The following is a 24,984-nucleotide window of genomic DNA, read 5'->3' as shown; positions in this document are numbered from 1 at the left end:
TGTTGAGCTGGAAGCCATTCCTAAGGATAGGTAAACGTTCTGGGATGCTCATTTCGTTCCTAATTGGGCCTTGCTTCTCATTTAGATTCTTAATGTATAAAGCACAGGTTCGTACTGAAGCATAGAGAGCTCTGTTGACTAAATCTGGTTCCTAAACTGAGTGACTTAATTTGCAGACCAGAGAAGAGTTTGATAGCAGTTGAACATGTGATTGAGCTTTGCTACTTCTCATGCAAATACAACTTTTTTGCTACATTAATAGATGAGAGTCAGCTATGGTCAGAGGAACAGAAACAAGAAGGAAAAGGGGAGAGTGGGTGGTTAAAGGCTGAATGCTCAAGCGAAAAATAAAAGTAATAATAAAATAGTGATTTTCTCTCATTTCCTGCACACGTGTATTTTTCCTGACATAAATAGAAGCTTTCAAAGAGATGTTTACTTAAGCTATGGATCAAAAGTTTGACCCTTTTGGGTGATGTGCATGTTGTGAAAAACTACAGCCCATAACTTGTAAAAGCCGTGCATTTAAAAACCTACTTCGATGTAGGGCTTCCTGAATTACAACTGACATCAGCAGTTACACTGGAACAAATTCTAAGGCTCTCTTAACTTAGCTGATAAGGCATAGGGACCATTTCTTTTTTGTGCTTTGTGCTGTGCCGCATAGCTAAAACTGAGGTTACTTGGGGCATACATGGGAAAAAAAAAGCAGAACCACTCCTTGGAGGATCCAAGAGATGACACCATTTAGGTATGAGTGCATTATCCAAATTCTTGGCCAACCGAGCACTTTTAGAGACGATTGTGGAAATATTTTTGTTTATCTGTGAAATCTGTGTAATATGTAGCTCTGCTTAATCCAAAAACAACAAAGGACTAAAGCAGCCAAACACAGAGGGTTTCTAATAGCTGGGAGAGTTGCAGTGGAAGTGCTTAGCAGCAGGAGTTGGGTAACCTACATTCCAACAAGAGGAAGTTTTAGATTAAAGGAGTTCTGATAAACAGGGTTTTACTGTGCTTCTCCAGCCGACTACAAATAGAGTCAGCACTAATGATGACATTAATTATTTAGCATAGTTTTTTTTTCTTGATATTCTTCTGTTTTCCATTCACTGCCTGTGAATCCAGATACATATTTTTAACTTAGATAATAACTAAGGAGGGAAAAACGCAGAAGCAGTAAGTCCCCTATAACTTAAAGCAGTATTTTATCTGTTGCATATGCTTGCTTTTTCTAATGCTTTGTAGTCAAGCTTTTTAGAGGAATGCTGTTGTCATCTTTCCTCCCCATAAAAGCCCCTCTGCTCCCGACACATTAATTGCGCGGTTGTCTAAATGAGGCACTGCAGAGCATTAATGTATCAGTCTGAGTGACAACAGACCCTTCTTTTCACAGAGCTTTTGCCCTTGATTGTGAGTGTAGCGGAGCACGTACCTTACAAACAAGTGGAGATTCAAGACAAATCGCTACACTTAGCCTTCCGCGTAAGGCTTGCAGATCAGGGATCTTTCGACAGTAACTCATACTCTTTCCCTGGAAAAAATAAGCAGCGCAATTAGCGAACTAGTTAATAAGTGCTTGGTTGAGGAAGACGGCACCAGCATTTCTGTGCTGCTGGAAGCAGAGTGTTCGGTGTCCACATGGTGTAAAGAGAGAAAGAAAAAAAGAGAGAGAGAGAGAGAAAGAAAGAAAAAAGAAAGAAAGGGGGGCTTGCAACCCTGTTTGCAGCATCTCTCCTCGCCTGCCGCCCCTCAGGGTTTCCCCGCATCGGGCGGCAGGACGCTGCCGTTTCCGCGGGGCCGCTCCGCGCGGCTCTCTGCCGGGAGCCGAGCACAGCCGGCAGCCCGTGGGGAGCGGAGTTTGGGGGCGAGGGCTGGCGGAGCTGATGTCAGAGCAGGGCGGCGGGAGCGATTGGGCTGCAGGAGACTTTGCAGCAGCAAATCCGCCCCCCCTCCCCCCCACCCCCCACCCCGTTCCGCTCCGCACCCCCTCCCTCACTCCTCGCGCTCTCCCTTCAAAGCGGCCGGGGTCGAGAAAGTCGCAGAGGTACCAAAAGTGGGCGCGGGGCCGGAGGAGCAGCGGCGGCAGCTCCCGCCCCCGAGCACCGCACGGCCGGGCCCGGCCCGTCGGGGCGGAGGCGCGACCCCACGCCGGGCAGCGCCGAGCGAGCGGCCCTCCCCTGCGCGCTATAAAAGCCGCCTCCAGAAAGAGAGGAAAGTCGGCAGGAGAAGAGCATCGCGGCGCGGTGCCGTTGCTCTCAGGTACGGGCATGACATCCGTCCTCGGCGGCAGCAGGGCGTCGGGAGGGCCGAGCGGGCAGCTGAAATGCAAGTCCAAGAGGAGGAGGAGGAGGAGATCGAAGAGGAAAGGTAAGAGGAATTTTGTTTCTTTTTCTTTTTCCCTTGATTTCCCCTCCCGCCCCCGCCTCTCTCTGCCCGTCCCCAGCCCGCACGTTGCCGCACGCTCCGGCTGCTCCTGCTCTTCTCGACTCTGGATGGCGCCCGCCGGCACCGGCCTCGACGGCCGCGCAGGGGCGACGATGCTTTCCTGTCCCGCGGGGCGAAACGGGGACCAGAGAGACCATCGATCCCCCCGCCCTGTTGGCTCCCCTCCTCTCTTTGTTCGGGGCGGCGGCGGCGGTGCTGGCGAGGCGGAGCTGTCCCCGGGTGCTGTTCCCTGGCTCCCCGGAGTCCCGCCGCGTCCCGCGGTGTCCCCGTGCCACCAGGCAGGACATGCCCGTGTGGAGCACGAAGCGGTGCGCAGCCTCTCGGCTGCAGGTGGTGACCCCAAAGCTCTCTCTCTTTTTTTTTTTTTTTTTTTTTTTGGAGAAAAGGTCCGCCAAGTTTAGCTATTTTTGGTACTGTTCTGCTTCCCCCAGTGAAATACCTTTGCTAGGGAAGTACTAATTGTCATGAGCAAGAAAAGTAAAGCTACAGGATGTCACCGCAAAGGGAATATGCCCTAGATAAAAGCCATCTGAAGGCTGTCCTGTTTTTTCCTGTAAAGAGGATGACACACAACTGCCTGAGTTTTGATGTTTTGCCTGAAAAAGTCAAAGTTAGCAGACAGTGAACACTATGGTAAAATGAATGGATACAAGAAACAATGCCAGTTGCAGCACATTAGGGCACAGCGATGCTAACTTCAAGTATTTATCTGAGCAGTAAATATCCCCCAACCTGTCATTTTCACAGTTACTAGAGGTTGACACAAGTTTCAGCTTGTCAAATGAAGCTGATACTTTGGCTATATTATTTCTTCTTCTGATTCTAGAAATTCTAATTTATAGAGCACATTAGCTAACAATCTTTTAATTACTGACTTGTGTTAAAGCCAACAATCATGTTTCTGGATAACTTTTTAGAAATGTCAAAGAAGGTTTTGTGTGGTAACAAGTGAAAATGGGTCAGATGCAGAATTCCAGACTCTAGTGCACAACTGCCACTATTTCAACTTTCACTTTGAACTCTATTTCCATAACCATACTAACAAACAGTGACCTGAGCACAAGCGAGAACAGCACACCTGCAGAAGCATTAATGCTTCTGGTATGTGTGTAGTCCTGCTTCTCATCTTTAGTGTGCTGTAACATCCAGTGGTAAAGTGTGTTTTACGCTGTTTCAAAGCAAATATTAAAATAAGAAGCAAAGAGAGAGCACCCACAGTCAGTGCCTTTAAATCTGCTTGTACGTAAGTTGCTCTCTGCAGGCTTTGTTATGTTTGTAGATGTTTGAGAAAAACAACTTTTGGGGGATTTACAAACTTAGCCTAACTACCCTTTGCTTGACCAAGAGAAAAATGTGGCCAATTATGCATGCAGTGGAGAAAAGGTGCTTTGTTACAACAGAAAATCATGTGTCAATTTTCTTTCTAAGAAATAGACAGAAATGAAAGTCTTTTAGTAACACTTTTGCTGCTTTGTTTATTGCCCTGTTTTGCCAAGATAGAGTGGAAGTTGAATGTCCAAAAAAAAAAAAAAAAACCAAAAAACAAAAAAAACCAAAAACAAAAAAAACCCTACACAAAACAAATGAAAATCTTGCTAAATAATAACCCGGTAAATGACAGCTATTTGCAGAACACATAGCTGGATGCTAATGGCATTCTAGAAAGTATTTTTCTGGCCAGTGTCATTGAGAACGTGCACATGAAGAGTTTGTCTTTTTATTCCTTCAAACACACTGTTGGAACCACTCTACAGCCAGGTAGTTACTATACTTGCTATTGGGAGAAATGCATGTGTTCGTGTTATTTTATTTTTCTTTTGTATATAACCGCTGTATATAATCTTAAAACAAACAAAAAGAAAATACACATTCCTGCGAATTTGTGCTGGCAAAATTCCTCTAACTTGTGGCATGTCCAGTAAAAAAACCTATTGGTTTTGATTATTGTGAAATCTTATTTATTTATCATATATTTCTATGCCTTTTTCTGATTGTATCTTGTGCAAAGGTATTGTTTAACAACTAGCTCTCCTGGAAGTTCATCAAGAAAATGCTTATTAGGCTCACAAATTACTACATCTTCACGAGAATTAATATGGTCTGCACTAATCTGCAGTTCTGATTATTTAATAGATTGTATGAAAAATCCTTTTATAAAGTTGCAACTAAAGCACTTGCCCTTAACAGTTCTCCAATACCTATTTTGTTAGACATACAGATACTTCTGGACACATGCATACAAAAATTGGTTCTTATTTTATGTTTAAATGGAGCAGTATCAGGGTAAGGAAATGAAATTATCTCTCACACCCCCACTCCTCAAGGAAGTGAGCTCTACAGATTATTTATACAATTTGATGTATTTTATTAGGCACATTATATAAAATTTGTACTTAAAAACAAATTGAGACAATGTCTTTCAGTACATCTAAGAATGCATAGCAGTAGAAGTAAATATTATTCTCTATTTAATGCATTTTTCCTCTTCTATTTTACTTTCTATGGTTTTACTCATGTTTTTGTCCTCGGTGTGAATTATAGCTCCATTTTTCTGTTTTTGCAATTTCCTTCATTCTCTGTATACCTGGATGCTCTCCTTTAGGAGTTTCTTGGGGGCAGAAAGCAAGTTCAGGCAAGGAGAACAAACAACATTCTTTGAATAGCTAAGTGTCTTTGTGTATTTATGATTAAAAAAAAAAACAAAAACAAAAACAACGAACACCCAAAACAATAGAACCCATGTGCTGTGCTGGGAAAGACAGAGAGAGAATTTCCATATATGCAAATTGAGAATTGAAGACCCTGAGTGAGATTCCAGTATACAAAGACATAGCCTAGTAATTAATTTTCATGCACCTAATTTTTAGGTATATAAAATCTAGCAAATTATTGAGTATAAATATCTTGCCTTGAAGCATTAACATTAAATGTCCACTGGATATCACATTCCAAGCATATATTTGCCCAGAAATTCCATTCAGTTTTACACTGCTTGCAGAAAGTATGTTAACAACACTCAAACGGTTGGATATTCACAGCTTTTGTTAAATTACTGGGGGTGTGGGGGGGGATATTTTATCATTAAAAAATAAATATTTAACTCTGAGTGGGAAATAAACTTCTTAATTTCTCAAAGACCTAATGAAAAATAAATGCAGCTGATTGCCAAAATATCCGCAGGCTAATTTCGTGCAAAAGTGGAAATGGATATTTTATTCTCTCTTTATTTTTTTCTTTTCGTTTTGATATATGTGTATAAAATGACCAGAAGTTAAAAAGCTCCAACTAATGAGTTAATGAAATCCATTTGAAATATTAGATCTGTAAAGAAAATTTTTGGATATGTGGGTTCTTGTGGTGTTTTCTCCAAGGTTTTGAAGCATGGCAGAGTATTGGCAGAATTCAGTGCAGCGGCCTCCCCATACTCTCTGCAAATTTGATAGCCTGCGGTACCAATTTTGAAAAGCAAGCTTGCTTTCTGAGATAAATGGTTAAAAGTAGACCAAACAAAAGCAGAGTTGCCATTCACTGATAACACTAAAAAGGCACACTTTGGCAGCTTCCCTTAACTTCTTAGAAATCAACACAGAGAAACTAAATATGAAATTGGTGACTGAGGATATGTCACTTCTTAGTTATTTTCCAGCGTAAAACAACAAGTAAGCCACCTCATTTGCAATACCTTTTTATAGAGCTAGCAATTAAAGTTAATTATAGAGAATGAGAGGGAATCGAGTATCCATGATGCGATGGAAAGCTTTGTCAGGGGTTGTTTTTGATAAAATGTGATATGAGATAAAAATTGACAGAATAAACTAAGAAAGGGCAGCAAGAACATGAGAGAGACAAAACGATTGTGAAACAAAATTTCATGAAAAATTAATGAAACAGAAAGAGTGTGCTGAGGACAGAAGGAGGAAACCAGCTTGGTTCTTCATCATCCTGCAATGCCAAAGTAATAAATGAGAGTGTTTCATCTCGGCGAGGTTCAGGGACACAACTCTTTCCCCACAACAGGATTGTGTCGTGCCTCAAGATGTGTTCCGCTTATCTCATTCCCTGGCAGCTTGAGAGGAAGGGACTGAATTTAGTGATAAAATTAAATTGATTAAACCTTTATCCATCATCTAATTTGGTACCTTTCTTTTTTCTTTTCTTTTTTACTATTACTTCCAGTTTCTAGTGATCCGTGTAATGACAGCAATTTGAGATAGCATCAAGGACATTAGCTACAATGACTGAACTTAGATTTAGAATAAAAATATGGGATTCATGAGTCCATACCTAAATAGCAGACAATTAGGTTATAGTGCAGCTGTATCTTCCTAGCAACAGCACATAAGTGTGAGAACAATAAAATGGTGCATTTTACTTTAAGACAGAACAAAATATTTCGACTTTACCTCCAAGAGTAAATTACGTAAGCAGAAAAAGCAGTAACACAAATGTTGACCAGATCGTAAATGAACAGCCACAATTATAGCCATTTTTGCCTTTTTGAACACAGGAATTTAGTCAGAGGTTTTGCTTTCTTCAGTAATGATTCACAGACACTGAAAGGTAGGGGTAGTGTATATAGTGTTGGAAATTGCCTTAACATGCTTTAAAATTTTGTAGCTTCTCTGTGATTTGGATAGTGAAATTCTCCTATTCGGTGATTCTTTACAGCTTTGCTTACAAATTCCTGTTTAAGAGATATTAACAGAGTTCTGAAAATACTTAATGGCAGCCCTTTATGAAGTGCTAGCCTACAAATGGAAAACCCCGCACTAAAAATTAAAGGTCACATGAAATTGCCTTGTGAAATATCAGAGGTACCAAAGGTCCATGGAAACATTTTCTTAGGTTCTTTCAATTCTCTTCAGGTTAGCGAGTTGCATTAAAAAGGCAAGCATTAGAATATCTGTCTGATCTCCATTAACTGTACTACTTTTGAATTACTGCTGTCCAATATTGCCTTGGTTTTGCAAGTAGTAATGAACCTGAATTGATTCCTGTGTTCACTGCTAACTATCTCTACAACCTTTCAGGCAGTTTAGCATTTTTTCCCATGTAAACTATTAGTTATCCAGACAAAAAAGCTGATATGCATCAGTAGATAGATTATTCTCAAGGCATTTGTGATGAACTTGACATTTATTTGTGTGTAAAACTGCCTGGTTTGCCTGCAAATCATGTAAGTTCTAGCAGGGCTTGCATTTCTTCTCTGACTTTTGTTTCCTGGTGCATGAATTTTAAACGAAGCAGTCAACCCAGAGGTGTTCTAACAGCATGTTGTGTTATGTAATATATTACAAAGACCACTTTGTTAACTGGTAGAAACAGCTTGTCAGCTCATACTAATAGGCAGCCCTCCCTGAGTCATAAAGTAACCAAATTTAATGCCTGAACAGAAATCATTTAAATGGGCAGTGTTATCATTGTTGTTCAGTTGGTCTCAAATTTCTTGCTTCTTAAAATGGATTTGAAATATGAAGCGTATTTTGGGGCTCTGAGTTAACAACACCTGTTCGAGATGAAGGACTGGTCGTTGCTGTGGATGGTTTGTGGAAATCTCTGCTAACCAAAGAGTGGTAATGAGGGAAGCGCAGAGCAGGGCCGGGTGCGTGAAGAACAGTGTGGCTAATGTTGAGGATGTTATGGTGTCATTAGCAAATGAAAGGTATGTTCTTGCAGAGTGCTTTCTGCTTCATCTGGCTGTTCTGGCTCAAAAATGTATACTAGAAACATTGAGGATTCAGAGGCATATGGCAAAGGGATTAGAGATGTGTAAAACTTAAGCAGAAGAAAATTGATGAGATTTATATTGTTTACTTTGGAGATAAACATAAGAAGGAATACAGCAAAAAACCATATTATTGAAGGAAAGATTACAAAGAAAGTAAACTGGCTACTCTGATTTATTCCCGATTTATTTATTTACAAAGATAAAAGCCTTTAAGGAAGCTGAATTTCAGCACATTTCAAAGGAGAGAAGGACTTCCTTCTGAGACAGCACATAGGTGGCCTGTGGGACTCAATGCTTCCAGGTACGAAAAAACAAAACTTACGTATGTGTAAGGAGAGGAGGCACTTGATTAGCTCAGTTGAGAATAAAGATAAAAAGTTTGCTGCTCACTTCAGTGAATGCAGGTTTGGGCTTTATTTTGGATGTACCAGGAAGGATTTGTTAGTTTGTTTTTTAGTATGAGTTATGAATCCTCTCTTTCAGGAAGCTATCTGGCATGGATTAAAGGGAAAGGTGGTTTGTAGGTGGTTTATTCCCCAGATCACTACTGGGCTGGCACTGAGCGGCCACCTTTGTGCCTTCCGACACTGTGGAGCACTGCTGGAGGGAAAGAGATGTATTTTCTTGCTTTTCCTGATGACTCGTTCAGTCCTTGCCCTTTCTGTTACCACTTATTTCCCTGTAAGTAAAGACAGACCAAAATTCCCAATCTCCTTGATGCCGTGGACAGTTTAGAAGGATGAAAAATAATAATATCCCTCCCTCCTTCTTATTCCCTTGGAAAAACGAACAAAGAAGTGGGATATTGACAATAAGCCGTGCAACCACACGATGATTTGTTAAGCAGAAGAAAGCTAGAAAGCCTGTTACTGATGTGACTGTGAGTGCACTGCTGCGAGATGAATGCTGTGCACGGGAGATGGCTCCCACAGACAGGGGTTGTCTTTGTGCCGGTGTGGGATGGAGCTGTACCAACCATCACAACCCATGGTGCAGCCATGCCACTTGTGAGTGCTGTGTCTGAAGTCTACCATATGCAGCGGTGGTGCTTCACATGCATTTTGGGAAGCAGTGAGCAATAAGCAGATCTCAGTGAACTCCTTCTTGAGATGTGGTGCTTTTCTTATTTTTTTCCCCATTTTTACATCAACCTTAGGAGGTGCTCAAATTTATTAGCAGAGTCACCTTTCTCTGCCTGCTAATGAAACATCAGCATGAAAAGTCAATGCTGCTTGGAAGTATAGGGTGAAATAAGTTGTATTTGACAGACATTTTATCTCCATCTCCAAATTTACACACAACTGATTTTATGTGACTTCCTGCATCTTACCTTGTGCAATGGCTACTTGTTCCTTAAATAACAAAGTTTAAAAAAATGATGGCCAACTCTAATAATGCTTACCTTTGTGTGAGGTCTGATGCTGCTTCCCTTGCAACCAGTAAAACTATAATTGAAAATTCTCCACACGAGTTGGGGGGCAGAACTGTGCTGCTCTATATATGTGTATTTGTGCTGAAATATTTCTGTACAAAATAGGGACTTTTGTGGCCTTCTCTGTCTATCTGTGTCAAAACAATGAGCATACTAAATACCATTTTCTGTTAGACAATGTATATCAAAGCCTGTGGAATCCCCCGAAAATATTTTCTTTAGGAATTTTTATATTAAGCTGAATAATTTTGTTCAGAGATGTAAAGATAAAATCCATTTCTAGCATGTGTATATTTATGCAGATCCATCCATACGTTCATGTTGTGTGAATTTGCAATTTTGAATACATAGGCATATATGTAGACATTCTCGTAAGGTTTCTGTATTATCTCCATCCTTGTAATACCAGCAGTCTTACAGACAAATCACAAAGACACAGCTGCGTAACAATTACAAGATTATTATTTTTTAATTGCAAAATAAGTAAGTGAAAGAAATTTCTTACAATCCAGATTTTTCAGGATATTTCTATGTTCTATTTTTGAATATATATCTTCTGAGTAGCTGAGTAATTCAGAATGGCAAAGACAGAAACACTTGTGCAGAAGCCTGTAGTATTCATGTCAGGAAACCTCAAATGTTCATCAAAAAAGGTGGATTTGGTCTGAAAGTTGCTTTTGTGCTGATCTTTCTCCAGCTGATTTTCATGGAAAAACTGTCACGGCTGGGCACAGAAGCTACGTTGAGCTGGTGCTCTTTGTCACATCCATGCCAGCAGACATGGCACACAATGCCAGGCAAAAATGCCTATGGATCCTTCAGCAATATTTAACTTAAATTAACGTTCATTAGCTGATTTCCAGGCTGTAATCTTGCCTCCCTCATGCCAACCATGAATTGCTGTTTATGTGCTCACATGAATGGCAATTTTGGGCAGTAAGGGGCAGAGCCACAGTGGTCTGTGTTGCTTCCATTGTTGAGCAGCGCAGATAGTAATTAAATTGGAGCTCAGCTCTTGCTGCTTGTGGATGGAGGAGTTTAAAAGATGCAGTACAAAAAGAGGCAGTTCTCTGCTATCACTGACAGCAGGTTTCCTCCAGCTGCAACTGTTGCAAAGAGTATTGATTGATCTGTGTTTATCATTTATTTATGCTAAAGCATCTGATGCGCGTCTGTAAAATCTGTTATTTCTAAAATCGAGATATTTGGCTCGTTTTCAAACCACATTCACAAAAAAAAAACCCAGCTTTTGCAGATGTATGGCAGACATTTGCTTTACCGAGTGCTGTGCCCAACAGGAGCACTTTTTGTGCCCTCAGCCGAAATCCATAAGCGCATTTGATGATTTTTTTTCTTTTTTTTTTTTTTAGAAATAAAAGTTTCACTGTGCAAACTCTTTAGATTTTGTATGCAGACAGGAAGAGGGGATGTACAGTGTTCAAACATAAATTTAAAGTATAACAATTCAAAAGCAAGAGTTACTGGGATAACTTCTACCCTGACTATAATACTTCTGTTCTGCAGGTTTGTTTTTTAAAAGAAAAATTTTTCAGTTCCTGCATGTTAAAATATGAAGAGTAAGTTGTAAGGTAGAAATAGGCAGCACAACACAAAATTATCCCAGTTCCCACAACATGGTTAATAGTTGTCAAAGAATAAATAGGGGGAATTTAAAAAAAACTATGTTTTTGCTTAGTCTGAAATGAAACAGCCCTTGGCAGTTGAGCAGTGTGATTTGTAATAGATGCAGCTTAACAGGACACTGCTTTTTAGATTTGCCAGCACAGGTACAATTTTAACCACTGCTAAATGGTTCAAGGTTAGAAACCACAGAAAAAAGTTTTCCTGAAGGACAGTTCTTAAGTTTACTCTTTCATGATGCAAGACACATTGAATTAATTTTTGCCCTTCCCTTTGAATAACCCCAACTAATCATTGCCAGCAAGGACTCTTGTTGCCTAGAGCCACCCAAATGCACCCATCACGGCACCACATAGCTCAACACTGCCACAGTGGGACCTTGCTATGACACAGCTCGACCCCATGCATATCCACCCCATGGGGCTAGTGGGCAGGCAGAGCTGTCTCTGCCACCGTACACCAGCAGGGTTGTTCACTCAGCTTCTCCCTGGCTGCCCAGAGGCCTCTCTGTTTACTTCATTTTTGAATGTACTGTCTGCTTTTACTTTATTTTTTTATTTTTGATTTTACTTTTTACTTTATTTTTAGATATATTTTAACTTTATTTTTAGAAATGCATGGGAATAGATTTTTCAAAATATGATCTAAATTTCATAGCTATAATTTCCATTAAAATTTTTAATGTAAATTGATTGTAACATTTAACCATAAGATAAATCTCTGACTAAAATATAGGAGATGATTCTAAGTTTAAAAAAAAAAAAAAAAAGCCAAAAGCCCTGTTTTTTGAGTCTAGAGAAGCAATTCTAAAAGTTATAACAATTTTTAGCAAATAAACAAACAAAAAACTATTTCCCAAGCAACATTATTTTAACTTTGCCTCAAAAAACTCCAAGCCACCATCAATGAATGCCATAAAATGAAATGAAAGCAAGAAGCAACAAATTACAAATTATTTTGGATCTTATAGAGTGCTTTTTATAAGGAGACTGTGAATTAAACACTGTAGAAAACATCTCCATCTTTTATATTAATGATTAAAATAAGTGCAAAGGCTACAAAAAGCCACTTCTAAACTAATACTGAATGTATGCTACCCTGAAGATCCATGTGTTCATCACATTTGCACTTTCTGAATTTGATTCACTCTTTATTGGAACACCTCCACTTCTTGTCATTATCTCCTTGCATGTACCCTCACTTTATCCATACAGATTACAGAAATGAATGTTTATGGGAGATTGGTGATTGGATCAGACTATATCTCACAACAGGTTTGTGGGGTAGTGCGTGGCAAAATCACTTCCTCAGGCAGGCTCAGAAAAGCAGTAAAGAGTGAGTAACAAGATCTGCATACAGATATACAGGTGCTTAAATTTTCTGTGGAATCAGAAAAGAAACAAGAAGCTGTTATTTTTTTCCTGAAATTTTTTCACATATAAAGAAGTTCCTAATCCACATGACTGTTGAAACATATTATTTAAGACCTGGTCTAATTCTGTTTTAACTTATCTAAACTGATCCTAGCATTTGCTGGTCTGAATAAATGTTTCTGTGACACTGGCACATGAAGCTGCTGCCCGTGCTTTTTAGACAAAAATGGAGATAACAAAAAATCAAGGTATGGGGCTAAGATTAATTTTCTAATCGCGATGGTAGCAAAAACAATGTATGTAGGCTGTAGAGTGGAAGCGGTGGTTTGTTAATCTCAGTATTAACTCATTTGACTTCTGTTGATTTGCCTCAGGCTCTATTGTGAATGTTGGTGTGAGGAAGTACCTGCCTACAGCCCACAACAACACATGAAATTCCATCTGTCACTGCCCTGCGCTCCAGCAGGTATCCATGAGTTTATGCATTGGAGAACAGGTGCAGATTATTCACTGAAACTTGTACAGCAAAAGAGACTCATCAGCGATCACTTATGATCCTCATGGATCCCTTCCAATTCAGGACAATCTATGAGTCTATGATCACCAGCATGGTCCAGGCATAAGCATGAGGCTTGGGCATGAGATGGGACATCTTCAATATATCAGTAACCAAAATCATGGTGTGAGGGTAACAGCAAAACAGTCCCTGACTGAGTGTGGGAACCTGGAGTCTGTCAGTCCTGCCTAACAGCTTGCCTCTGCTGAATGTTGACAGTGTATTACATAATTTTCCCTGCAACAGCTTGTTTCAAAAACTTTCCCCAGTAATGTAGGTTGTAGAATTTTGTTTTGACTGTGTTAGTGCATATTCATTAGATAAAAGCCTAGACAATTACTGTGATAGTTTCAATAGCAGGTGGAACATGTTTTAGGATTTGATGGGCATGGGATTTGTTGGAATAATCTCAGAGAAATTTGGAGGATTATTTTTATGATGGGGGGTTGTATGAAAAGTGAGAATGTAAGCAGATTGGAAGGTGATTTCATTATGTTTTTACATTAGTTTGCTTTTACCATTTTAAATCTAGAATAAGTTCATACTTTGAACAAATAAATGTCTCTTAGGGCAAGCAGTGAACCACACAGATAAATGCTGCCTAAACAACATAGCTTAAAATTTCATAAATAGTATGCAGCAGTATTTCTAAAGGGATATGATTTTATTGTGTTCATTTTCCAAAACAGTAAAAGGAACTAGGAAAAATGTTTTCTGTCTTCACTTCTACAATGATCATTGTCATCTATTATGTACATTAAGGTTATAGCTTAATTTTTGTTGAGTAGGTAATAATTCAGAAAATATTGCATCAACGCTGCTTGTTGTGAATTTGCAACCAAAAGAACAATTTCCTTTTTTGTTTCCAATAGAAAAGAAAGATTGAGAGCAGAGTCAAGATGAAGAGAATAGGAGCCTGATCCTGCTTTGTCACGTGGGATTCCCTCTTTTTCAGGAGGACTGGGCTCTACTGCTTACAGGGACCTTCATTCCATGGGTGGCCATTCTCCCATAGGTGGTCACATTGTCTTCACTGATCTCAGTGGTAATTTTTATATGGGTTAGGATCATGACAACTGGCACTGGCAGTAATACATCACTGCCAAATTAGAATTTCTAAAAGAAAGCAAGAAAGTTAGAATTGCACGTTCAGGAAAGCAATTTATTTACTTCCTACATTACAGCAACAGAATTTAACATTACAGGAGGTTTAAAAATACATTTGCATAACACAGAAGTTATCAGTCTAGACTCCCCATCTGTTGAATGCCTCGTCAGTAAGTAGCTGTAGCACTTCGGTATTTGACATAAACATCATGTAAAAAATGATAATAATTTCTCTTCACTATTCTGCTACTAATGAAACTTCAAAGCCATGAATGCATATGTTTATATTAATTTCTATTTATATACTTATACACAGACACTAGCACTATGCATATTAATGTGCCAATATGTGCTCCAGCATTGCGTACGTTAACTTACATGCATATTCATATAAAGGGCTGAGCTTGATGGAAGCTTTCTCCTTAGCTTCATACAGACCTTGAATCAAACCCTTAGTTTTTAATAAATATTGGGCCAAATTTCCAGGAATTCTTTTGGTTCATTGTTACTTTTGCATTTGTTTTTTCTTAAACATAAGTTTTGTATACAGGTGTTCCTCTGATGACTCTGTAGTGCTTCCACACACTCTTGTCCATTCTCCTTTGTCTCTGTTGTTTTCAGTGTGCTTTAATCGTGCATTGTAATCTCCTATTCTGTTATAACTGATTAATTAGCAGCCTCTCCAATTCAGGCTCTGAATCGTTCTCTTATGCTCAGATCATTTATAACCTTAGCTGAAAAGACAAGATTGAACATCTCCCTTGCAATTCATCTCTTTGCTTTGTGTAACTACCATGATTATTGTTTATTCTTTATTATGAGTGGGTTTTTCTAAGGATGAAATGTTAACTCTCTGTTATCTTGGCTCTTAACCTGCAATTAAATCCAATCAGATAGGCTGATGGGAAATAATGGAAAGTCAGAGAATCCACCACTCATGTTTCTTCGTAGGTTTGGAAACTTCAAATGTCCACTTTTTTTTCCCAAAGATTAATTTGCTACTAGAAGAATTGAATGACAAATCAATCATTTTGCAGAGCTTTCATTTGCTCATAATCTCAAATTTTCTTTACAGAAATGTGGGATAGAAGCATGCATATATTTGTTTGTGTGAAAAGTAAACAAATCTGACATTTTGCTTGAACATTAGGATGCAAAAATCTATGGTTTTCAGAAAATCACATCACAGGATCTGCACGTGTTCCAGTAGCCTTGGCTGCAGCAGATGCAGAGCTGGACAGCCCAGGGAAAGAGCTGTGTCCCAGGAGGATGGGCTGGGCAGAAGCTGATGGTTCAGGTAACGCACCCAAGGGGACAGAAGGCAGTGGCAACAAAGCTGAAATGCATGTCCTTAACAAAGAGAATGCAGGCTGCAGGACCTCTGGTGGCAGAGATCTGTCCTCCACAGAAGATCATATCTGAACTTCCCTCAACTCTTTGTCCAGATTTCCTTGTGAAGTTCAGTGCTCATAGCTTGTGTAGGAAGCATTTTTCTCCATTACATTTGCCCTATGCATATTTTTTGAAGCAGATGGGATCAAGATATCAAGAGATTGAAGGGGCATCAAATACCCATTTACAATGATCTATTTCAAGCAGGAAACCATGAGAGCACAACATGAAGGAATAGCAGAGGAGAAATTTTACTGAGACAGTTTTTCAGGACAGACAGAATAGTGAAGGATAAAATATTTCTTTGCTCCCCCAACCTACTGTCCCAGTCACCCTGTCAAGCACCAGCTAGCAACACAAAGATTTATTTCTCTAGAATGAACTGGCTGTCTCCAGGTGTCACAGAATTTATGCAGCAATTGCTTGTTTACTTTTTACTGCAGTTAGTGCCCATGTGGAGTTCTCTGCCCCCATGATGCCCTTCTGGACTAGTCTGTCCAGGTTTGGGGCCCCCAATACAGGAAAGAGCTGTTGGTGCAGGTCCAGAGGAGGGCCACGAAGATGATTAGAGGTCTGGAGCACCTCTCCTATGAAGACAGGCTGAGGGAGCGGCTTTTTCAGCCTGGAGAAGAGAAGGCTGAGAGAAGATCTCGTTACAACCTTTCAGTATTTAAAAATGGATTATAAACAAGAAGGGAATCGACTTTTTACTCTGGTAGATAGTGATAGGACAAGGGGGAATGGTTTTAAGCTCAAGGAGGGAAGGTTTAGGTTAGATGTCAGGAGGAAGATCTTCACAGGCAGAGTGGTAAGGGCTGGCACGGGCTGCCCAGCCAGGCTGTGGATGCCCCATCTCTGGAGGTATTCAAGACCCAGTTGGATGGAGCCCTGGGCAACCTGGTCTAATACCATATCTGGAGGTTGATGGCCAACTGTAGCAGGAGAGTTGGAACTTGATGATCCTTAGGGTCCATTCCAACCCACCATTCTATGATTCCATAGATATTTGTAAAAATAGAAAGAAAACAGCATCCAATTTTATTTTTTAACTGTTTTGTTGTTGTTGTTTGTTTGTTTCCTTTCACAGCTTTATGTGATTATCCAGGAGCTTTTAGGGAACTATATAAAAATATATATTTTCAAAAATGAATAAGAAAAAGCATGTGCATAGAGCTTCATCTCAACTAGAATAAGAAATGTGAGGTGCCTTTCTGGAGCTGTGATTCCAATTTGCTGGCTTCCCAAAGAGCACAGAACAAGTGTGTCTGTGACCAATGGAGCCCATGACGCATTTTAAGACTGTCTCCAGCACTTGTTTCATTCTCCAGGAAGAACTAATTTGAAATATTCCAGCATACCTTTCTGGAGATACGGCACATTTCTCTCCTGATTGCCTCTGTTTGCTGTTTGTTTTTGTAAAGATCTCCTCACTTTCAGATATTTAATCACGTACAGCCTCATAGTGACCAGATGCACACTTCTCCTCTCAGCCTCTGCTGCGCTGATTGGTCCCCTCAGCTGGTGTCATAGAATCATAGAATCCTTAGAGTTCAAAAGGGACCTTTAAAGGACATCTAGTCCAACTCCCCTGCAATGAACAGGGACATGCACAGCTAGATCAGGTTGCCCAGGGCCTGATCCAGCCTCAACTTGAAAGTCTCCAGGGATGGAGCATCAACCACATCTCTAGGCAACCTGCTGCAGTGCCTCACTACCCTCATTGTAAAAGACTTTTTCCTTATATCTAATCTAAATCTATATTCTTTGAGCTTGAAGTCATTTCCCTTTGTTCTATCACCACAGATCCTGCTAAAGAGTCTGTCCTCTTCTTTCCCGTAGCTTCCCTTTAGCTATTGAAAGGCTGTCTCAGGTCACCTCAGAGCCTTCTCTTCACCAGGCCAGGCTCTCTCAGCCTGTCCTCATAGGAGAGGTGTTCCATCCCTTGGATCATTTTTGTCTCATTCCTCTGGATATGTTCCAACAGGTCTATATACCTCCTGTATTCAGGACTCCACATCTGTAGTAGCATGCAGTACTCCAGGTGAGGCCTCACCAGTACAGAGACAGGATTACCTCCTTTGACCTGCTGGCCAAACTTCATTTGATGCACCTGGATACAGGTGGTTTTCTGGGCTACAAGGGTACATTGCTGGCTCATGTCCAGCTTTCCATCCACCAGTATCCCCAGATCTTTTTCAGCAAGACTGCGCTCAGTCCTTTAATCCCCCAGCTTCTATTGGTAGTGAGGATTGCCTTGACCCAGGTGCAAGATCTTGCATTTTGATTTGTTGAACATCATAAAGTTCACCTGGGCCCACTGCTGAAGCTTGTCTAGGTCTCTCTAGATGGCATCCCATCTCTCTGGTGTATTGACTGTCTTTGGGCAGCACTGCATCAGGAAGGAGCTGTTGACTGATGCAACTTGGTTAGGCTAAATTTGAGGGCAACAAAACATTTCTTTAGGACCCATAATGTCTCAAGAATTGATGGTGCTTGGTAAAGATGAGCTGCCAAAATGCTGAGGTGGTCATGAGATGGTGCAAATACAGCTAGTCTCCCGGAAAGCACTTGCACTTAGAGTGATTACAGATGTGTTCCTAGCTGGGGAGCCCTGCAGCTGTGTTTACCCTTTGTCTTCTGGTGGTATGATGACGACAAGGTGGCCTGGTGGTGCTCCCAGCCCTATCAGCAAGGAGGATGTGTGTTTAGCCTGGTGTTCATATGAGGCTTGGAGGCAGGTTCTCACACCTACAAAATAGATTTCTAATAAAGGATATTCTATTTTTAAATTAGTAGTGCTGAAACTTAAAATTAACTTTTCCTTTATTACTAGGACATATTTTTAGGTCCCAACTCACGTCTCATGGAAGCGCAGTCCTCCCACAGCTATGCTGAAGGGCAGGGTGTTACAATTTCCAGAAAAAGATGTTACCCAAGATCTTGAATATTTACATCCTTTGCTTTTTATAAAATACATAAACTGGTTTTAGGCCTGTATGTGGCTTTGAAACAGTGAAAAAGTATGAAATGCTATGCTTTATTTCCCTGTCACTTGATCTTCATTTTGAATTTGGCTGTGTGAAAGAGATCTTTGCTTGAATGTATGTGCTGCAAGTTGCAAAAAAAAAAAAAAAAAAAAAAAAAAAAAAAGCAAACAAATAAACAAACAAACGAACTCTATAGCACAGTCCAAAATTGCTCTAAAATAAATTTAGGTCTTTCTTTATTTTTTGCAATCTCCTGTTGTGCTACTCACAGATAGCTCTATGATATTTATGTCCTCCTGTCTTCAGTGGTCAGTGTGAGCAGAAACCAGTGATGTACTTGCATTACTTGCTCACTGAAGCACATAAAGCTACTGTTCATGGTGGTAAGATGAGCCAAAACTTTATTTCTGGAGCCCTGACATGCTCCAAGGACAGTGGACAGTGTCTGGCCTTTGGAATCCAAGAACTGGATCAGTGCTGGTGACTTTGAAGAAAGGAATTTGGTAGGACTATACTCATTAAAAAACCCTGCTGGTGCAAAATTTAGCCAAGTATCAAGCTAAATGATGAACCTGAATGAGGATAGGAGTTTATTTACTCCAGGAATACAGTGACAGTTCTCATTAGTACTGATGCTGTAGGCAGAGGCAGCTTGCAGCTGCATGCTGGACCTTGCCTTTCCTGGCTGCAAGGATACACTTGTGACTGTTTTCATTGTCCTCTTTCAGATGTCACTGTCCCAGTTAGAATATATATGGTGTTCAAGCTGTACTAACAACTAAGCAGTGTCCCTGCATCCCTTATTCCCAGGAGCTGCTCTGATACACCAAGGTGGGATAATGGCACGAGGCAGCATGGCAGGAGCTGCCCTTTGCCACCCTATGTGAGCGACAAAGGTTTCCTCATGCTCACGAAACTGAATGATATTTGAGGTCCTTTTCAACCCAGGCCATTCTGTGATTCTGTAATTCTGTGAATTATGTATGTTTTGCTATAGAACAGGGATGGAATTATATACCAAATAAAATTTCAAGTTATTATTTTATTTGAAATAATGATAAAGCCAATTATTCCAGGAGTATGTTGCACATACAGTTGTGACCAACTCAATAACTGTTTGCTTGAAAAAGAAAAATAAAGCCATGTATGGAATGTGGGAAAGATGGTTTGTACTTTGACATGAATAACGCAAAAATAAATGAGACATTTAGAAAATGCAAATCATATCTGTTCTTTGTTTTAATCTACCATCCTGGGAGTTGGAAAAGATAAGATTAGAGAATGATCCGTGAGAAATATCATTGGAATACTGAATGCTTCAAATTATCAAGGACTCTTTCATTTAAAATAAAACCATCACCAAAAGGCTGTATCAATTTATGAATGGAGAGGAATCAGATATTTCTGCCACTGCAAAAAGTTAATAAAGCAAGTCATTAGCATTAGTGCAACTTGCTTCTCTTTCTAATTTACAGCAACATATCTAGATTAACTGTAAAATATTCCTAGGTTTAGGACACACTGTCCTCCATTGAACGCTTAGCAGGAAAAGGTTATTAACATTGAATGGGGACTGTTCTCTCAGGAGAGCTGCAGATAAAATGACCAGGGAAAGAAATAGCACAACTTCTCAAATTAGCATAATTAGTAATTATCTCTTAATAGCCCCACTTGGCTTTGGAGACTTGGCACTTGAAATTCCGCTTAAAGTTCAGTGAGGAAAAACAAATTTCACGCTGAAATGTCTCAATAACACAGCTGAGCTGCTGAGGTAATCGTCTGGTTTAGGTAAAGGGAAGGAGATGAACATATGGATAGCAAAGATCTTTCCTGTAAGCACTGTGTTTGTGTTTGCATATGCAAAGCATTCGAGGCTTAATGGTACAATTGCAACTTTCTCTGGGGCTGTGGAGAGGGCAAAAGGATGAGAGAGACTTTTCCCCTTTAATGGAGAGAAACAGATGAAGATAATAAACTAAAAAGCGGAAATCCCATCCATTTTGCACTGGAATTGTGTGAACTCTTTTGCAAATCTAGCTGAAATAAAAACCTTGGGACAAACAAGCCTCAGGGTGGATATAAAAGCAGCCTTTACTGTAGCCAGTGGCAGAACTGAAACCTTCCCCCAAATGGGAAAAGTTCTCCAACATTTTACTCCAGGCAAAATCAGATGAATGAGCAAGGAGCCCAGTAATCCTAATTTTTTTTTCTTTACGTGGCAAGTAGACAGATGGCTCTCTTTAAATGCTTTTGGCTGAGAAAGAACAAAAGAGGGAGAGAAATATTTACATTTTTTTATCTACCTAAAATTGAGTCCTTTATCCGCAGTCAGAAAGCAATTTTTATCAGCCCATACTGATCAAAACAAGCCTTTGTTACTGAAAAGCCACTTTCTGATTTACATGTTGCACAGCTGGTTGGAAGCTTTCCACCAGGAAACAAACATACAATTGATAAACCTTCCTCAACTAGTTTGAAACAGGAAAAGAGGATGTTTCACCCCACCCCCTCTGACAAAAATGTAATTCATGTTGAGGCCAACACATCTGGAATGGATTGATTGAAGTGACTGTTTAGGGGCTTTTTAGTAGGACAGTGGATTTTCTTTTACGTGCTTGGCACTTAAGGTGCAGGGAGTGCAGCAGCTCATGCCATGTATGGCCAAACCTGGGGCAGGATCAGGCTCCATGGAGAAAAGGCAGTTTTTGCTCTGCAAAACAAAGAGACCCTTTGCTGCTAAGTAATTCTCCTTTGGTTCCCTGTCAACACACAAAATAGGAAAGATGAAGATAAACTAGTCCAAGGAGCCTGGCAGCTGTTATAAAACTGATAGGCTGACACACTCATGGCCAGAGGAGGAAAAGAGTTGGCTTAGAAACTCTAATTAAGGCTGGCCAAGGTCCATTAGCTCGTCTTCATGAGTATCTCCACAGCCTCACACTCTATGTATCACCCTTATTATACAGGTTCTAGGTGAGAAATGTGATTAAGCAGTCTGCTCTCCTGTGTTTCCAAGGCCCAGCCTCTGAAAGCATTTCAAATGCCTCTATCAACCAATAAAATCCATTTCAAAATTCAAAAAGAGCATGAAGGGAAAAAGGGAGAAGGGAGTAAAGAAGTGGAAGCAGATCAAAAGAGATGCAATGACATTTGAAAAGTATGGAAATGAGTAGGATATTGAAACTGAATTAATTACAAAATATCCTAAAAGATGCAGGAATCCAGCAGATCTGATGTAAATATTTGCAAGCTGACAGAAAACAGGGAGATTGAGAGCATTTCAATGAAACAAGCACATTCCTCCCTGTCCTCCCCCATTTTCCTACTTCTGAATAAGCACTTGACAAATAAATTAAGCTTGAGCACTAACAGTGAAGAGAGTACAAAAAATACCTGAGATTTCTCTTGATAGTCTGTATGTGGGCAGCTGCAGTGAAGAAAATGCTACAAAAGAAAAATGCCCACTCTTTGACAAGGATCTTTGTTGAGTGATTGATACGTTTCTGCCTTCTTCCTTCCCTATAATATTGGGAATGGGAGCTGCTACTTTGAGGCCAGAACTATTAAAAAATAATCATCTGTGAACACTAGCTTGATTTTTTTTCTTGAGAATATGTAGCTGGAGGTGGTGAGCTTTGATTTTCCTTGGTACCCCAAACTGGATACTTCAGGGTAGATTTTTCTGAGTAACTTTGTCATTATTCTGCTAAGTTTCATATGGAGAAATATAAGAGTTTCAGTAGGATAGTCCTTTGTTTGCCTTGTTTATAAAATTCACTAGGAAGATGATCTTGTTCAATTTTAGAACCTCAAATTTGATTTTTGGCTCTGCCAAAAAAAAATCTGCTGTGACTACAGCAATCCGCTTGCATCCTTGCATCCCTTCTGCATGGAGTTCATGGGGACAGAGAGAAAACCTTCCTCATTATTATTTATAATCTCCACATACTGTGAGCTCTTTAGAGACCACTAAAATATTTCTGAAATGATGTGGTCCTGATCTGATTTTGGACTTCCTGATTACTATTGTAAAAGAAAAAGCAACTTTACTAAATGGCATTTTTAGGCATAGAGGAAGCTAAGTCACCTGCAGGTGAACTTTCAAAGGCTACTTCTTTGACATTTGATCTTGTCTGACAGCGACTAATTATTTGACCTAATTCTGCAATGCTCGGCAAATCTTAGTGAGGTGCAAAGAGCATTTCTGTTCTGCTAAAACCAATGACAGACTGCTCAGCAGTTCCATCAGGATTGGACCTTTAAAATTGGACAGAGCAAGGAAGAGGAGAAACATGCAAAATTACCTGAGTAGAAAAATGCCTGAGGATAGTTCTTTCTTTTAAAAAATGCCATTGGGTCATACTGGCTTCATGGGTAGCATTTAATTGTGTCAAGATGATGATCTGTCACCTTGTACCACTTTTTTCTTTTCCAATTTTTGGAACCATCAATTTTAGCTATTTCTTGAATTGCTGGTAATTCAGAACAGGGAGTGAATAAGAACATACTGTGCATTACATTTGTGTTGCTTTCAAACAGAGTTAAGCATAACCTGTATATACAGATCATGGTAACGAAATATCAGTAATTTTAAGTGGAAGAGTAAATTGGACAACCTAACAGACCTATAGGGCCTATTCCTTCATTTAATAAAGTAGGTCAATATTTCATGCTGTTCACATTAATGTCATTCATTTTAGCTTTACTAAGAAAAGCTAGTTTCTGGTTAAGCTGGTTACTGGAATACAATAGATTTTAGAAAAATTTTAGAAAAAGATAAATGGGTAAAAAACATAATTAAAAAAAAAATACAATCAAAGCTCTAGGTCACTGGAATGCACCTATAAAACTTGTTAAGTAACAAGTTACAAGTTACAAGTAACAAGCTAGCACCATGGTTTTGAAATTCCTGCGTGTATTAAGAATAAAGTACAAATGAACTAGCATATGGAAACAAAAATCTTGTGTACTTCTTTACCTTCAGATGAGCTATTAAATGCTCAGGAGATGCTAACTATGAGCTTTGTGCAATTCTGTCATAATTCCCATTTAATTTTCAGGGGGTTATTGACTATTGGTGACTATCATGGTCTGGCTAAGTCCTATCCTGTGCTGTGCTGCTTTAGCTAAAAAATACTTGTGGGTTTAACTCCTGTCTGCTTTGTTAGTTAGGTATCTGCCTCAGAGTATGACTCAGGTAGCACAAGGGATGCTGGGTGATTATTATAAAAGATAGAGAGAATATTATTCTATCTTTTGTTATTAGCACATTGACTGTTGTTAAACAGCTGTTTAGTGAAGGAAATCAAAGGAGTACACAAACATAGATACATTTAATCCCTCTGGATTCTTTTTCATTTTTCTTCTTTTTTTTTATAAGGTTAGAATTATTTTCACAGCTAAGAAACTCTTTCTTTAGTATTTCTCATACAGAGCTTTGGAAATTCACAGATGATAGGAGAAGGAATTGGGGTTCTTTTTATTTGCTTTTCAGCTTTTAGTTAAGACAGACTGTGCTTTCATACCTTTTCTGAAAGAATAAAAAGCTTTCAAAACACTTCATAAAGGGTGAAAACCTTGTTCTTTTTCACACAAAAATATATAGATTTCCTCCATAACCTGCACCTTAAACCACTGTCTTTTTCTCAGACTCTTCTTAATACATGAAAAAGAGCAATTTAACCTGTATCTCAAGCCAGTTCATGTTAAAATTCATTTCTTGTATTGGATCTATTTTTACATCATTTGTGGAACATTTGTCTTTAACTCTTTCCATGGTCTTGTGCACAGTCTCCCTGCCATTCTGTAGAGGTTGTGTCTTGTATCATCTCGTAACCTGGAATAGCTGTGGGATGCGGAAACCTTATCTGCTCGTCTCCTTCTTCCTTTCAATCTCTTCCATTTCATAAACCATCACAACCTCAACAAAAATAATAAATGTAAAAAACCATGTACATGAAGTAATAAAATCCAGGCAACAGGCAAAGAAAATGAAGAGTTTTTAGTGTTTCTACATTCTTAACCTCTAAAGATAATTTCAGGGCTCAGCTCAGATTCTAACCCATGTGAACATGGAGCACTTTTGGTACAGCATACCTAAGGCTTTGCTAAATTATTTCCTAAATTAAGAGGACAAAAAAATGCTCCATTTTTTACATTTACCAAAGTAAAACAAATTTCTCACTGCATTCTGAACTAAGGATATCTCTTTTTTTGTCCCCAAGCAAAATGCTGTAGTAGCAACAGGAAACCTTATAATTAACAGAAAGTAGGAAAGATGAGTTATTTCAGAAGGTCATAATCTAATAAGTAGAACATGC

General features: G+C 39.5%; 1 protein-coding gene across 2 annotated transcripts in view; it reads left to right on the top strand.

Annotated features, from left to right (window-relative positions):
* Positions 1 to 2,176: 2,176 nt before the first annotated feature.
* The window catches only part of ADARB2 (adenosine deaminase RNA specific B2 (inactive)), a 292,099-nt gene continuing 269,291 nt past the window's right edge, over positions 2,177 to 24,984 (top strand). Inside the window, exon 1 of one of the 2 annotated variants that reach the window (XM_052696091.1) lies at positions 2,177 to 2,370. In XM_052696091.1, the coding sequence (XP_052552051.1) occupies positions 2,271 to 2,370 (100 nt within the window). In that variant the 5' untranslated portion in view covers positions 2,177 to 2,270. The remainder of the gene's footprint in view (positions 2,371 to 24,984) is intronic. The other variant, XM_052696090.1, reaches the window with a different exon arrangement.

Source organism: Tympanuchus pallidicinctus, unplaced genomic scaffold (genome assembly GCF_026119805.1).
Source record: "Tympanuchus pallidicinctus isolate F22 unplaced genomic scaffold, pur_lepc_1.0 scaffold3, whole genome shotgun sequence".
NCBI classification, from domain to species: Eukaryota; Metazoa; Chordata; class Aves; order Galliformes; family Phasianidae; genus Tympanuchus; species Tympanuchus pallidicinctus.
This window is presented reverse-complemented; position numbering and strand designations above follow the sequence as displayed.